Source organism: Folsomia candida, unplaced genomic scaffold, assembly GCF_002217175.1.
Source record: "Folsomia candida strain VU population unplaced genomic scaffold, ASM221717v1 Fcan01_Sc018, whole genome shotgun sequence".
Taxonomy (NCBI): Eukaryota; Metazoa; Arthropoda; class Collembola; order Entomobryomorpha; family Isotomidae; genus Folsomia; species Folsomia candida.
This window is the reverse complement of record NW_019091210.1, coordinates 1918448-1934430: the sequence shown is the minus strand read 5'-3', so window position 1 is coordinate 1934430 and position 15983 is coordinate 1918448. Positions and strand designations below refer to the sequence as shown.

General features: G+C 38.6%; 2 protein-coding genes across 17 annotated transcripts; one reads left to right on the top strand and one right to left on the bottom strand.

The window, feature by feature from the left end:
* Nucleotides 1-325: 325 nt before the first annotated feature.
* Nucleotides 326-6303, top strand: LOC110857451 (ABC transporter G family member 23-like). 16 transcript variants are annotated; one of them, XM_035857790.1, is made up of 17 exons: nucleotides 326-557; nucleotides 750-799; nucleotides 885-993; nucleotides 1430-1459; nucleotides 1551-1674; nucleotides 1908-2062; nucleotides 2128-2198; nucleotides 2267-2303; nucleotides 2373-2466; nucleotides 2551-2837; nucleotides 2910-3132; nucleotides 3223-3400; nucleotides 3467-3582; nucleotides 3649-3716; nucleotides 4644-4927; nucleotides 5009-5095; nucleotides 5616-6303. In XM_035857790.1, the coding sequence occupies exons 3-17, from the start codon at nucleotides 899-901 to the stop codon at nucleotides 5831-5833; spliced, it is 2067 nt and encodes a 688-aa protein (XP_035713683.1). In that variant the 5' UTR covers nucleotides 326-557; nucleotides 750-799; nucleotides 885-898; the 3' UTR covers nucleotides 5834-6303. The 16 variants fall into 16 exon arrangements, with proteins under 16 accessions (XP_035713683.1, XP_035713684.1, XP_035713686.1 ...); XM_035857791.1 differs by having other exon boundaries at nucleotides 875-993; XM_035857793.1 differs by having other exon boundaries at nucleotides 730-799; nucleotides 875-993.
* Nucleotides 6304-10627: 4324 nt separating this feature from the next.
* LOC118437987 (secreted RxLR effector protein 161-like) lies at nucleotides 10628-12510 on the bottom strand. The gene has a single exon (XM_035857608.1). It carries the CDS (start codon nucleotides 12477-12479, stop codon nucleotides 11877-11879), a length of 603 nt encoding a protein of 200 aa, XP_035713501.1. The 5' UTR covers nucleotides 12480-12510; the 3' UTR covers nucleotides 10628-11876.
* Nucleotides 12511-15983: the final 3473 nt, after the last annotated feature.

The window sequence follows — 15983 nt, the reverse complement described above, 5'->3', positions numbered from 1 at the left end:
CAAATTTTAAAAATACTAAAAATTTCGAAAAAATTGAGTTTGATGTTGGATTGCAGGAAGCAACTATCTGGGAGTGTAATTGTGAAAGAAATTTCAAAATCCGAGTAAAATTGGATTTTTGGCGTGGATTTGAGTGAGTGAAAACTGGAGTGAAAGCGTTTTTTTGGTATTTTGGAGTGGGTGTGGCGGGCGCAAATGTGGCCATGGAGTCAAACCACTTCAGGGTTTTAGTACACTCATGGGACCCTACCACATATGCAAAGGACATCAAGATCTGTTATTATCAACCTCGCAAGCTCCCCTCCTCAGTTGTCCGCACATAGTTATGCACACATATGCATGTACACAATAAACTTCAGCGATTGAATTGATAATCCATGAGAGCATTTCCGAACACCCCGGTTTATGATAGCCGTCTTTTCAATACAAAAAGCATCATTTCGATCTTATTCGAGCTTGGGATGAGTATTACTATTTGAGTGTCGTGAGTACTTGAATCTACATAAAGACCTCAACACTCTTACAAATTCGGTCACGATTATAACCGGAAAGTAAACGTATGTATATGACTCAACCGCCGTGGTGATAAATTTGTCACCGATTGGTTATAACTATTTGCCACTGGTGATAAGTTGCTCACCAACTGGTGGTAAATTTATAACCAATCGGTAACAACGGCGGTAGAGTCATATACGTTTACTTTCTGATTATAATTTCTGATACTTTCTGATTATAATTGGATTTCTAAGTGTGTAGAAAATATCGAGTTAAACAGTACTTCATAAACTACGCTTTACAGGTAAATTGGAAAAAATGCGCAAGACGGAAGTATTCATAAGTTTCCAAAAAAATCACTTAAATTGAATACTGGCAGTTGTGATAAGTCTCTAGGAAAACAATGGCCTTAACAGTACGCAATATTGTGAAGAGGTACGAATCTTGTGGCGAACTCGTGCTGAATAATCTCAATTTGAATGTTGCCGTAGGAGAAATGTAAGTTACTAAAATATGTCACTTCCGGGTCTGTCGGACGTATGCATAGATATGTGCTAATTAGAAGTCACGTCTCGATTCTGGATTTATGTAGCTTTAAGTTTAAACATATTCTCAAAGATTATATTTCCCTTTTCAAAAGTAAAGATACCCTTAATTTGCATACATGCAAATTAAGTAAACTATCTAAGTATGTATATCAAATCAATCATGAGCAAAATTTACTATCTGTCAATTTCAAATTACTCTGGATTTGATATACATATTTTACTTAATTTAAAATTAAGGGTTAATTTACTTTTAAGCGGGGAATATTATTATTATTTGCGCAAGCAAACATAAAAATAGCATAGGCTAATTGTAATTGTATTCTAAATTACTAGAGTACATATTAATTTATATGTAGTGAATTTATAGTATATTCACCTTTATTTAGTTATGGTCTCCTTGGGGCGAGTGGATGCGGGTACGGATGTATATATTACAAGCCTCCCAGTTCATATTGTGAAAATATTTTGTTCCGTGATTTTTACTAATTTACATATGTAATTGTTTAGAAAGACGACCCTGCTCTCTTGCATAGTTGGTTTGAGAGAAGTGGACGCTGGAGAAATAATCGTATTTGGAAAACTGAAAAAGAAGCAAGGAAGTCTGGCCAATTTGTGTGGGTGGATGCCTCAGGTAGCGTAGGATATGTTTCTAGAGTTTTACGTAATTTTTTGCACTAACAGTGTAGAATATTTATTAGGGAAAAATTAGATACACAATTTTGCAAAAATTATTGCTACAAAAATCCTAGAAATTTGGATGCCACTATTCTGCATTATTCCATGGTGACACAAGCTGTGCCCTCATGACTATCTCTGTACAGTATAATTTAACCAATTTTAATTTGTATTTTTGCAATATTTCAGGAAATTGCACTCTTAGGGATTTTGACGATTCGAGAAGTCTTTGAATATTTTGGCTCTATTTATGCCATGAAACCTACCCACGTACAAGAACGAATTGAATTTTTATCGTCCTTTCTTAATTTACCTAGCATAAATTCCGGGGTGCGGAACTTAAGGTGAGTCTGATTTAAATATGGGTTTTGAATTACAAAGCTAAACCTAAGCGAACTAATTTTTTAAGCGGTGGCCAAATGCGGAGGGTGTCACTCGCCGTGGCAATGATACATGATCCACCAGTCCTTATCCTGGACGGTAATAATTTGAGCTTATATTATTTCGATTAAGACGATGTAACTAACTGATGACCCCATTTTACTTAGAGCCTACCGTAGGCCTGGATCCACTCTTGAGGCAAAAGTAGGTTATCTCACACATTCTTACGTATGTAAAATTTTGGTAAAAAGTAATACCATCATTTCGTCTTAGAATTTGGGAGTATCTAACTCAAATATCCCGTCAACATGCCAAAACCATAATAATATCTACCCATTACATTGAAGAGACGTCACGATGTGACAAGGTATGCATATCACGAAAATAGCATAAAACCCGCCACAAATTTATGATTACCTACTTTTAAATTTATCAATCGATCATGTATCAGCTTGGGTTAATGCGTCGAGGGAAACTTTTGGTGGAGGACATCCCACAAAATATTTTGTCCCAATGTAACTCCACCAGTTTGGAGGAAGCGTGCAGTAAATTGTGCCACATGGATGAATGTGCACTGAACGCGACGAAGTGGGAAGAATTTCGATCAAGCAGAACATTTCAACACGCCACGCTACGAAACAACGATTCCATACCGCCCTTAGAGGTCAAAATTGATAATTATCGTGCAATTTTGGGAGTCATAGTAAAAACTTGGCATAGACGTCGCCGCGATTTCAGGTACATATGTTCTACTCAAATTCGGAAATTTTGAAAAATAGCTACTAAATGATGTCTTCATTGTCTTAATAGATTTTTGTTCGCGCAAGTAATAATACCAATAATTTTGATTGTATCATTTGAAACTATCGTCGGTCCCACGCCGAAAGGAACAAGGATTGGACTCATCTCAAACGGAAATGGCAATACTAGCACTGCATTGTGCACCGTGAACACATCCCTTTCCAACAATTGTCTGGAAAATACTGGAATTTGCGACTTCCTTAAACTGTTCGATGATAACGAGTTTGACTGGGTACACAATGGTTCCATTGTCAACTTATTGTCATGCTCACTTATTTTTATATCAGAGATTAAGCAATTATTCATGAATCATGATACGTAGGTGGCTACGGATTCCCATGAAGATGCGATGCGAAATGTGCAATTAGGAAATACGCTAGGATTTTTGGAATTTTCACATAATTTTGCAGATCACATGAGACTCCGAATATTACACAGGATTTTCTCAGATAACGAAACAATACTTGGTTCAAATATATCTGTCAAGATGGATGCGTCAAGTAGATAAGCAAACATGTACAAACATATTTAAACAAATTCATAGGAGAATATTTCTTAAAATCTAGATTCCATCAGAACTACACAGATATATGAAATGCTCATACAGAAGTACTACGAGTTCATAGAGAATGCAGTAGTTGCATGTGACATTGATAAGAGTAGGGTTCGTCTACCTCTTAAGGTGACAAACTTGATCACGAAATCAGTACTGTTTAAATTTTGTCTTATTTTATATTTGATCTTTTAGTTTGGCGCGATATATGGGAGAATTGACAGCGAGTTCATTTCATTCATTGAGCCGGGTGTAATGATTATGTGAGTTTATATTTAATATAAAATTAATACACTCTAAATAAAATGTAGGCAAATTGCTAGTGGGCGGTGTCTATATATGACCTCACCGGTTCGGTAGCGATTTGCTACAAAATTGTAGTAAATTTGCTACCATCTTGTAGCATTTCCTTATCCCGCTGTTACGGTTAGTCAAAATGTGGGAGCAAATTTACTACAATTCCGTAGCAAATCGCTACCAAACCGGTGAGGTCATATATAGACACCACCCAGTAGCAATTTGCTTACATTTTATTCTCAGTGTAGGGATTCGTTAATAACAATCTGTTGTTTGGATCGCAAAATATTTGGCAATGAAATAAGTATTCGAGCTAGTACCTGATTTTATGTATGTATGCTTAGTTTTAATAAGTTCCGAAGTGTATTAATCTTTTTCATTCATAGTAACTTAATTTTTGATTTTTTAAAAATATTTTATATACAGGGTGGTTTAAATGTCAGGTTACAAAATTTTTTAATGGGAAAAATTCGAAAATCTCCATTAGTTACCGAAATTTTGCCTCTGAAATTCAATATTTTAAGAACCTTGTCATCAATGTTCCATAAGTTTTGATAAAAATTAATACAAATCCCAATCCCAAATCCGTAACTAATAGAAATTTACGAATTTTTCTCATTAAAAAATTTTCTATTGTAACCAGACATTTAAACCACCCTGAACGTATTTTTTAAATTTATTTCATATACTCCTATAAAATATATGCCTTTTTGAAAAGTAAATCAACTCTCAATTCTATCAAACTACCAAATCCAGAATAACGTTAGGTTGATAAAGAGTAAAGTCTACTTTGGATTAGTGTAATTTGCTTAATTTAGAATCGTAAGTGCATTTATTTTTCAAATGGATAATATTATTTTTAAGAGTATACCGGGTAAATCTTTAAATTGCAGCTTCATATTTATCCTGCAAGCACTCACGCACTCACGCACTCACGCAAGCGGCGTTCTATGGACGTTAGATCGAAGTGAAGGTTTAGAAGATAGAGATTACGCGGCTGGGGTCACCCTAATGCACAAAATTGTGGGAAATGCGTTCACTAACTCGATCCAGGGATTGATGCAAATTGGAATTTTTCTTTCACTATTTTGTGGTGTGTATGGCATGGAGATTTCCGGCTCTATGGCTACCGTGATTCTCTTTGCTTATGTGTCTTCAATGTCAGGAACTGCGTATGGTACGAAAAGTTTAATTGCGCTGGTAAGGTAAATACTTAAGCAAAATTTAATTAAAGAAATTTTGTACTTTCGGGATAAAGGTTGGATGATTGCGACGTATTGGGACGGTATTATAGAGACGATTATGATAATCAAGTGTTCAGCGATTATCCAATCATTTTCTTCTGGTAAGATACATATTGCAAAACTTTAGTTAGAGAATATTTGTAAATTATTAGTAACAAGGGTGCACGAACCTTGTTCATCCCAGATTATTTTTTCGGAGCGTTATGCGCGCCGCAAATCCGCGAAAACGCTTGGTTTTCAAGTAGAATCGTTGCCTATGGCGGTAATCGAACGTTTTTGCGTAATGAACTTTGCCCATCTCCGGAAGTGTTGAACTAAAAGTTGTTTTTAACGGGCGAATCTTTCAAACTGCTGTGGTAAAAAAATTAATCTTGGTTGAACATGGTTTGTGTTCCCATTGTGAGTAATTTTGCAGATTTATAATTTTTCAAAGCTTTGTTAATTTGTTAATGTATAAGTATACATTGCACACGTGTTCCTTCAAGTGCGCATAAATTTTTTTAACGCTAAATTTTTTTAGAGTTTTGTATGTTTTTAAGCCTAAACGTGCCTATGGTGCTTTTGTACAATTTATTGAATAGCAAGTCTTACATTTTTTAAAATGAATTTTTACACATTAAGGAATGGCTTGGCCTACGGAAACAATACCTTGGACATATCGTCAACTTTGTAATTATCTGCTCCCAACGACCTTTCAAGTCGATGCGTTCAGATCAATTTGTTTGAAAGGGTGGAGCGTTACGCACCCCAACGTCGTGCGGGGATTTATTACAGCCATGTGCTGGATAGTGTTATCTATAATTATTTGTTTTCGTGCGGATAGGCGGAAACATAAATAAGTAATTTCACAATACTTCAACATTCCCGAGGAAATTTAATTTGGAATATATAATTTTACAAGGTATACATACATATGTAAATGGGGATAATCGATGTACATAAATAATAAATTTTGTCCCTGTTGTGTTGCTTAACAGTTCGTACTTGAATTAGCCTAAAGCTATCAATATGTGTACTTACATAGTAAATTACTATATGCAATTAATTAATCCTAAGTTAAGAAAGTACTATATAAATACATACATACATACATATGTATGTCGACTAAGAATCAAAAATCGTTCGCATGAGTGATGTAACATTATGTTTCCCTTAGTATTAATTGTCTCAATTGAGAATATTTTTAATATTTTGTTGTTGTATGATGATTACAAATATTAATTAACAACACGCAACATAACAGTGGTTAAAGACAGTAACCAGTTACTGCACACATATGTAAATAAATATATCTATATACACATTTAAATGTTGCTAATCAGGTAAAAATATTTTTATGATCTTGCCCTTGTAACAAATGATGTCTGAAAACGTCCAAAAGGTAGATAATTCATATGAATTAATACACACTACGTCATCAGTAGGAGCGATACCGTCAAACTCAGGCAATGATCCAGGACGGTCAATGAGGTCAAATGATCCACGTAATTATTACCGAATCGTATCTTTAACGGGGGAAACGATTTCGCAATCTTCCTTGCTTCACTCCTCCTACCCAGGTATTCCATCTTCTTCCACTTCTCGGACACATGGGCTGAAATTGAGTACACGTGACCAACTGCGGCGAGGTCAACCGCCACGGTGAGGGCAAAATCCATGAGAATCATGATAAAGAATGACAAGCCGGCCAGCGAGATTACTCCATGGAGTCGGATGATGACGTAAAGTGCGAAAACTATACCGTTCGAGGCAACCGAGTAAAGACCGGGAATAAATAAGTTTTTGAACATGAGGTTCATCTGTGTGACCAGAAGGCGACATTCAGTGTATTTTCGGAATGACGTGATTGCTTGAGTTTCTCTTTGTCGCTGTGTGGAAAAGACGTCACTACGATCATCAATAATCACTATAAAAATATTGACGACAACTTTCGAATGTTGAACATCGATTTCGAACTTATGTATGGAAAATACACAAATTATGTGTAACACAATAACGAAGTTTTTAAAAAATTGTCGTAAAACCTTATCCTGGAAATCAGTAAGGTTTTAGTTAGATAATTTTTCCAGGAAGTTTGAGTGTTCTTAAGATTATATAGCGCTCATTTGTCTATTCGAAATAAGATTTTGGCCTAAAAACTTCCGTTGTCTAATTTGTGCCTGATACCTTGCTCAAAATTCGTAAATTTTCTAGTTTTCCGCAAAAAACTAAACATTTTCAGCTTGCTAATATGTGGTTGCCAAATTAGAAAATCAAACATATTTACATACTTATTTGCGTGTATTTTACCCCGATATGACGGACAGATATTCTTGTAACGATGCTCCCATGCCCAGAAGGTAACTGGCAATGATCAGCGCGGCAGGTGGCGCTCCGTGGAAGTACATCCCGGCATCAATTAGTATGAAGATCATGCCGAGAAAGTCGAGCGATCCTTGGCTCCCCGGCATTAAACAGGTGGACCTCATGGATACAAGGTACGGCGGGGTACAAGGTGCAAAATATAACTGGATTCCCACAACGATACCCATCGACGCACAGGATGCGTTTGCCAAGACAAATGTCGCCTTTGCGTACGTAGCACCACTTCGAATTTTGTCACTTAGGTTGTCAAATTCTGCGAGGAAAATTTAATTTTTAAGCATTTTAAGTATTTTCATGATTGGTCCCCACAAAACAAAAGATTTTACTAGAATAATGGTATATAATAGATATATTTGTGAGAGGGAATTCATATCAAGTTGCCACGCTCACCTAACATAATTCTACAAATACTTGATTCAAACCAATTATTTTTTAAAATGGAGAATTATGGGCCATCCATATATTACGTCATCAAAAATTTTCGATTTTAGCAACCACTCACCCAGCGTAAACATTAAGGGAAGGGATACTGAATTTTAACATGGAAAAGACAGGATAGCCTAAACCACTCACCCACTAAAATGATGGCGTAATATATGGACGTTCCCCTAGCTTTAAAACCTTTTTTTCTAACGTCTCAATCCATTCGAACTCGCTGTGAATGAATACCTTCATTGCCTCCATATTCCCCCATTTCGCCGTCGTGAATAAAATACTCCAAGATTGTCAAATGACGGAAATATATTTATAAAAGCTCACTTACTTTTCAGCAAATTCCTTTCAAACTGTAAAAATCCATTGAGCAGGGAGAGCCCCTCGTCCTCCCAGATGAAAAATGTTAATCGACCAACTCCTGACGTCATGTAGGCGAATATAATAACGGCGCCTTTTAGAAAGTTGTGAAGTGCGATTTTGTCTCGATTTAGCAATAAATGTGCGCACATGAGGAACAGATAAACTACTTGAGATAGCACGGTCGTCTTATAAATTGGTCTCGACCTGGAACCAAGTAGTTGAAGGGATTCCGATTTTTCATCGTATTTGTAGGGAATACAAAAACTGAGGTTGCACAATTTCATGGGGTACACCCAGTACCAAAAGTAGGATTGGCCCCTAGACAACATGGCTACATTCTGGCAAGGAATTGCCCAGTGCTCTGATGAAACACGTATCGTTAGCTACACTTCAACTCTCGTACAAATTGCTGTGTGGATATTACATACATACACACATTAACTTGCGTGCACTATACCAATTTAAATAAGCAATAAACTTGGGCACTTTCTTTAATTCATGTAGGATGAGTTTGTATAAAAAATGCAGAGTTTCAGATTAAAATGATAGTCGTTCGTTACAGGTAATGATGATGACCACGATAAGTAAATAAGTGCATACATATGTACATACATAGGAAGGTCAACTAAAGCTTTAATATGTGCAAACAGTCAGAATTTCTTAGGTAATATTGATAAGACATGTAAACTATGGCGTTTAATAAGTGAGACACTCAGTTAATTGCTACTAATTTTGCATTGAGTTCATCGATACGAATCATTTTGAATGTTTTAAACATGACACATATGCACTACTGTCATTATTGCTCGCTTAATAACACAAATTTGTGTCCATGCCGTTGTCACAACCACGATACACTAGGTTGGAAAATTAATGTCTTATTACTTACACGTGACAATTTTATGAAATCTGCTTTACGATTTTACGACACACTTGCTCAATTTGGCTACAGGGTAAAATAGGTCTCATGAAATTGTCTCGTTTCACTTTTTAGACATTGATTACCAAAACTTTTTATAAATGCTGCCGCCACAACCACGATTAGCTATTTTTATATGACCGATACAAATAGGGAATACCGAACTTATTGCTTTGACAAATGTAGCTTTTACTTATACATACACATTACAGATAAACTCTCATTTTTATGCATCCTTGTCATAATATGGTGTGCGAGTTATTCCACCTTATTGTAAAATTAGTCTCATTTTTCCCACGATTCCGACTTAAATACGTATATGATGACATGCGTCATACAAATAATATTTAGGGACACTCTGATTAAGGACAGAAGCATGGACTACACAATGTGCAGTGTCCACCTACAGAATTAAATATACAAATTCAAATGCAGTGTTAATTTAGTAAACATATTTTTAATGATTTTGTCCATTGCACAACTGAAAATTAAATAAGAACAATCAATAAGATATTAAGCTACTTCTTCACTATTTACGTTATAAGTAGAAGCGACACCGTCAAACTCAGACAATGATCCAGCACGGTCAATGAGGTCATATGATCCACGTAATTATTACCGAATCGTATCTTTAACGGGGGAAACGATTTCGCAATTTTCCTCGCTTCACTCTTCATCCTCAGATTTTCCAACTGAAAGTAAAAATGATCTCGCTGGAAGATATTTTTAGACTGATGGTGATTTTTATTAAACAACTTGGTTTTAAGGTTTTGACAGTACATAGGAGACATTCATACATACGTAATAATATGTGGTCAGAAGTGACCATACAAACTACGCAGAGTTATGCTCAAACGAAGTGTCCCTTCTAATGAGGCATAAAAACAAAAGGACCCTTTTAATCCCTTGTCCTGGGAAAAAGGTTGGAAAATGCTCAGCCCTCATAAAAGTTGACAAACTTAAAAATTGATAAATATGGAAAACTTTGTTAACATGCATATTTTAACATCCTCCCTCAATTTTTAAAGTTCAATATCGGCAGTTTCCACTGGATTTGCCCTAACCGAAATTACATTTGGCCGGCTTTTCAGAAAAAGGAAAACACAAAGAGTGGCTTGAGCAACTATTATTAGTATGCAAAGGGTTAAGATCCATTCCATTGTTGACCAGGCTGGTTCATTGCGTGTGTGGTAGTGGATTGACCCTCCTTCGTCAGTGGAACCATTGATCATCAGACTGGTCCAGTTGAAACTAGGCTGCAAGTGCCAGTTGGCTTTCATCGTGAATAGTGGGTCGACTACCTCTTGGTGAACAAGGCTGGATTCAGTTCCTGAAAATTCAATATCATTTATTTTAAAATTAGCATTCATTGGAAGGATGAACACGCTAGCAGGGCATTGTTGCAGCTTCCTCTCAATGGTAATATTGGACCCAGGGCAGTAGATATGATATTGTCCATGGTGTAGTTTGATTTGTACAAAATCCCATGGTTCAGCAAGGTTCTTGTCATAACAATGGTCTATGTCAAAGTGATTGGAGTTCTTTGTTTTCGCTGTTGGCGTGCATCCTCGAGTGGGCGAAACAATTAGGTCGGGGGTTGTAGGCTCCTTAACATTGATGGAGTATACGCAGTCATCTTTCGTAGAAAGGATGGCATTATGGGGTCCCTTGTACTTTAGAACGCAGGTTTCATTCTTCCTTTCAACTTTGAGATCGAAGGAGTCTGCCTCGATGAGTTGCAAATCTTTGTTAATTTCAGTTGCTGTGAAGTCCACATACAGCTTGGTTCTGTCATCTGATATTTCGCACTTTTGAGATTGTGCGAAGCTGACTGGGCAAGCATCACCACAGGGTAACGTGAAATTAAAGAAATCCATTAGTGGTGCGTAAACTTTTCCTCGCCGCCACTGTCTTGTTGCTTCTCTAATTATTTCTCTACCTATCATGAGGCGACTGGTAAGGTAGGCAATTGCGAAATTGGTGTCAATGGATTTTCCCTTGAGTTCGTCGTGATCAAGCTGATGTAGCTGAAGCTGTTCTAGTGTAGCATTTAGGCTAACCTTAAGCTTCTCAATCTCTCTTTCCGATATTTCCACGCGACGTTCCAATTCATCCAGCATCTCTCTTTGTTCCGCTACTGTTCCTTGCAAAGCAGAGATTCTTCCAGTTTGAACAAACGAATTGATTGCTCCACCAACTGATAAGCCGGCTACAAGGACAGTCACACCAATTATTACTCCAACTGCAAGTAATGGGAGGACTCTCTTCACTCTTCGTCCAATCTCTCTGGTATGTCGCGAATTAATATGATCGGAGAATTTTCTTTTAGGGCACATTTTTTCTAGCTCATCCAGGAACATTTCGTCGTATATTTTGTTACATTTCTCGGTTGCATAGGCACTTAGATCCTTATGGAGTAGATCCTGTGTTAAAATTTCGCACGGGTTCATGAATTTGACGAGCAAGTGGACTTGGTTATATCCCGTTGTAACTGGGATTGGACTCTTTTTCCATAGTAAAGGGATCGCATTCTGATGTGTCACCCCACAAGCTTGCGTAATAAACATAAGAAGGATGGTGAGAAGGCTCATCAGTGAGAAGTTGGCTTGGAGGGGACCTCTCTTTACTTTAGTTGGGTTGTCCTTGCTCTCCTTTGTCTCATTTCTTTCCATACTGAGATCGTGTCTCATCTTGAAATGCTGGGTCTTCAGTAGTGGCTTAGTTAATCCATCTGCAATTTGTTCACTGGTATGTACATATTCAATTGCCAACTGTCCTGTACTAACTAGCTCTCTTGTGTAGTGTTACCGGGCATCGATGTGCTTGGATCTTGAGTGCATCTCTGGATTTTTGACCAATTTTATTGCACTCTGGTTGTCAACATGAATTATTGTTGGGGACTCTTGTGGGAATCCTAATTCTTCTAGAAATCGTCGTAACCAAACGGCTTCACGCGCTCCAGAAGCGAGAGATATATATTCACTTTCCATTGATGACATTGAGACAATGGGTTGCTTTTGGGTTGACCATGAAATAACGCTGTCATTTAGCATGAAGACAAAACCTGTTGTAGATTTTCTATCCATCTTGTCGGAAGCATAATCTGCATCTGTATATCCCCTGAGAATCATATCCTCACACGGTTTGTATTTGATTCCGAGTTCCTCGGTGCCTTTTAAATAGCGGAGGACTTGCTTTGCAGCTTTCCAGTGAGTTTCGTCGTATGCGTGCATAAACTGAGACAGGCGGGACACTGCATATGAGATGTCAGGACGTGTGCACTTGGCTAGGTAAATTAATGATCCAACGAGCTGTCGATACGGAAGGGTCTCGTTTATTGTTGCGGCTGGGACGAGTTCTCCTGCATGAGGTTGCATCGGCACATTCGTCGGGTTGCACTCCAGCATATTGTACTTTTCAAGCAGGTTACGGATGTAAAAAGGTTGTGACAAAAGTAAACCATCATTTCCATCTCTGATTTTTTGCATCCCAACATAGGCTGTGGGCTCCATTATCGTTATTTCAAAGTAGGATTTGATTGCATTGATGATCTTCTGCACGGCATTTTTATCTTTTCCAATGACCAGTGAATCATCCACCCATAAGCTGAGATAAGTGATTATTGCATCAACATCTCCAACAAATATACAGGGATCGCAGTAACATGGGTGCAAGTCGAATTTCTCGAGAAATTCGGTGAATGTTTCATTCCAGGTTCTTCCAGCCTGTTTCAATCCATATAAAGCCTTGATCAGGAGGCACACGATGGAGTCATCTCCATTGTGGAAACCCTCAGGTTGTGACATGTATATGGTCTCCTTTAGAATCCCGTAGAGATAGGCTGTCTGGACATCCAGCTGTGCGATATGCATTTTCTTTGCTGCAGCTATACTTAGTAGAAGTCTTATGGACTCGTACCGAGATACGGTGGAGAATGTCTCAAAATAGTCGACGCCTTCTTTCTGTCTATGCCCTCGTATGACAAGCCGGGCTTTAAATCGATCAATTGTTCCATCCATTTTACGTTTAAGCTTGTATACCCATTTACTGTCAAGCAATCTTGCATTGGCTGGCCTCTTCACGTATTTCCAAGTCCCATTTTTCTTATGACTTTCAATCTCATCTTGCATTGCCTTTATCCATTCTTCCTTCTCTTTAGACTCAACGGCTTCTTTATAAGTTGAAGGTTCTTTGTCTGCATAAATGGCATGAGCTTGATATCTATCTGGTTTCTTAATTTTAGCTCTGTCTCTTAAATTGCGAGTGGTTCCTGATTTTTTACTTGTTTCAGGCAAGACAACACGTGTCGTCCCTTGCGATGGAATGCGAGCCGTGTAGTCTCCTTTTTCAGTTTTAACTTGGACTTCTAATTCGTCACCCATTTTCTCGTTGTCAGGTTGTACTGGCTGTGGGTCAACTTGATCAGGCTGTGGGTCCTCGGGATCGTATTTCTCCTCGTCCGTCCATTCTGCATCATCTTGTGCATCATCTTGTGCATCATCTTTTGCATCATCTTTTTCAGATTTGGATTCATCAGGTTCATCTCTTTCTTCTTCGCCATGTATCATTACTGTCGGTTCAAAAGCTTCTTCGTGGAAAGATACATTTCTTGCCTCAACCACTTGTCCGGACTCAGGGTCGTAAAGACGATATTTCTTGCTCTCTGATGCGTACCCACACAGGATAAGTCGCTCTCCCTTTGCTCCCCAGACCGTCCTTTTCTGGGCTGGTATATGTGCAAATGCTACGCTACCAAAGACTCTCAAATGACGGAGTGAAGGTTTCTTGCCAAATATTGCTTCAAATGCGGTTATATTTGGACTTTGCTTGTCCAGTATTCGGTTGTGGACGTAGACGGTGGTGGCAACGGCTTCAGCCCATAAAGATTCGGGTAATTTAGCTGCCAGCAGAATAGTTCGAGCACAGTCTTTTAAAGTTCTTATTTCACGTTCGGACCTCCCATTCATTTCTGGATTGTAGCTGACGGTTGTTTCATGAATTATTCCCCGGTCTCTGAAGTATGATGCCAAAGTAGAATTACAGAATTCTCCACCATTGTCTGAACGGCATATCTTGACCTTTCTTCCTGTTTGATTTTCCATAAATTCAATGTAGCATTTGATACGATCCTTGGCTTCGTCTTTGCTCTTGAGAAAATATACAGTGCGGAAGCCAGTAGCATCGTCTTTCAAGAGTAAGAAATATTGAGCTCCTCCCAGGGATGCAACAGGCATTTTTCCGGCTAAGTCCATATGGACCATTTCTCCTGGTTTTATCGTTGCATTTCTTGTTGCGGCTGGAAATGGCTTTCGAGATTGCTTCCCAATCTCACAGTCTTCACACATAATTTTATGTGACACGGCCTCCAGGTCAATTCCACGAACTGCGTCTTTCTTGATGGAGTCCACCACATAGTTCATATTAATGTGTGTCAAGCGTTGATGCCATAGTTTAGCATTAGTCACGGGATGCATGTATGCAGCAATAATTTGTGAAGTGGGACGAAACTTCATGACATATATATCATTCTGGAACTCGGCAATTGGCCCCTTAAACCGTCCATCCTGATAAAATGTTGCTCCATTCTTGTCACGGACGATGGAGTACCCTTTCTTAGCCATTGATCCCTCAGAAAAAAGGTTGACAGCCCCTTGTATGTACAACACGTTATCTATGGTACATTCCTCCCATATGCCGTTGATGTAAGCGTCAAGTGTCACTGTCCCTTTTCCTAGTGCTTGTGTAGCCCTTTTGTCCGTTAGGAAGACTGACTTGGGAGTGTCAAACTCTTCATATCTTGTAAACCATGCCTTATCTCCACAGACATGCTGGTTAGCTCCAGAATCGCTTAGCCACACTTGTTCAGTCACGGGTGCTTGCATGGGGGTTTGTATTGCATTTAGCATGAACGCTTTCCCAGGGCTTCTATTGGCTTGTGCGGGATTATCTGAAGGTTTATTGCTCTGATTTTGTGGATTACTCCTGCATTCCCTTTTCCAGTGGCCCTTTTTCCCACACCCATGGTAGGTTGTTGCCTTTTTCAACTCTTCAATGCTCTGTTTCTTCTTGCCTTTCTTCTGGTCATGGGTCAAGAATGCCTTTGCTGCATCTTGATTGGTTGCTGCTGGTTTGGATTCCTTCCTCTCCAACTCCTCCTTCTTCAGACGGGCAAGTAGCATTATCATGCTCTGGTCCTTATCCGGAACGCTGTCCCATGCCTTTTTGAAGGCATTATACTCCTCGTCGGGGAGACTTGAGACAATCTTTGTGACAATGGATGCTTCAGGCATGACGACTCCCATTTCATTTAGTCTTCTGCCCAGCTCTTCCACCTCTGCAAATGCTTCAATCAATGACTGACTCTTGCCAATTTTGTAATTGAAGAATCTAGCCATGGTATGTTGCTTGTTAAGCGAGCTTGAATCTGAATTGATGCTTTTCAGCTTGTCAAACATTGCTTTTGATGTAGCACAGCCATAAATATGATTTGTTTGAGTGGCACTGAGAGTGGGGACAATGATGGATTGTGCTTGTATATCCTTCTTATCCCATGCTGGCTGTTGTGCTTCATCTGCAGGTCGTTGGGTAGTGTCGTTGACCACTTCCCACAGGTCATGTGACTTGAGAAGTAAAGTTATCTGAAGTCTCCACCTCGCGTAATTGGTGTCGTCTAGCTTGACAATGTGCGTAACATCTATTCTTTTGATTGTTGATGTCATCTTGTCGTTGTGGAGTAGGGAAAGCAGAAGCGAAAACAGAAATAGACTTGTTACCTTCTCTTTGCCTAATAAAGAGCAGTAGAATCGAAAAAGGTCGAGATTTGGTAGACGGGAACTCAGGATTTGGGTAGAGTGGTCGTCCTCAATAAAACTCGTCCTCGGGCGGAAGGTTCAGCTTCGGGTAGAGTCAAA

What these genes read in the sequence shown, in the direction of transcription:
- LOC110857451 (XM_035857790.1), top strand. Translation starts at nt 899, where the DNA reads ATGGCCTTAACAGTACGCAATATTGTGAAGAGGTACGAATCTTGTGGC. An exon ending in TCCGGGGTGCGGAACTTAAG is followed by an intron (nt 2,063 to 2,127) that starts GTGAGTCTGATT and finishes TAATTTTTTAAG; the next exon opens with CGGTGGCCAAATGCGGAGGG. An exon ending in TGTCAAGATGGATGCGTCAA is followed by an intron (nt 3,401 to 3,466) that starts GTAGATAAGCAA and finishes CTTAAAATCTAG; the next exon opens with ATTCCATCAGAACTACACAG.
- LOC118437987 (XM_035857608.1), bottom strand. Translation starts at nt 12,479, where the DNA reads ATGCTGGAGTGCAACCCGACGAATGTGCCGATGCAACCTCATGCAGGA.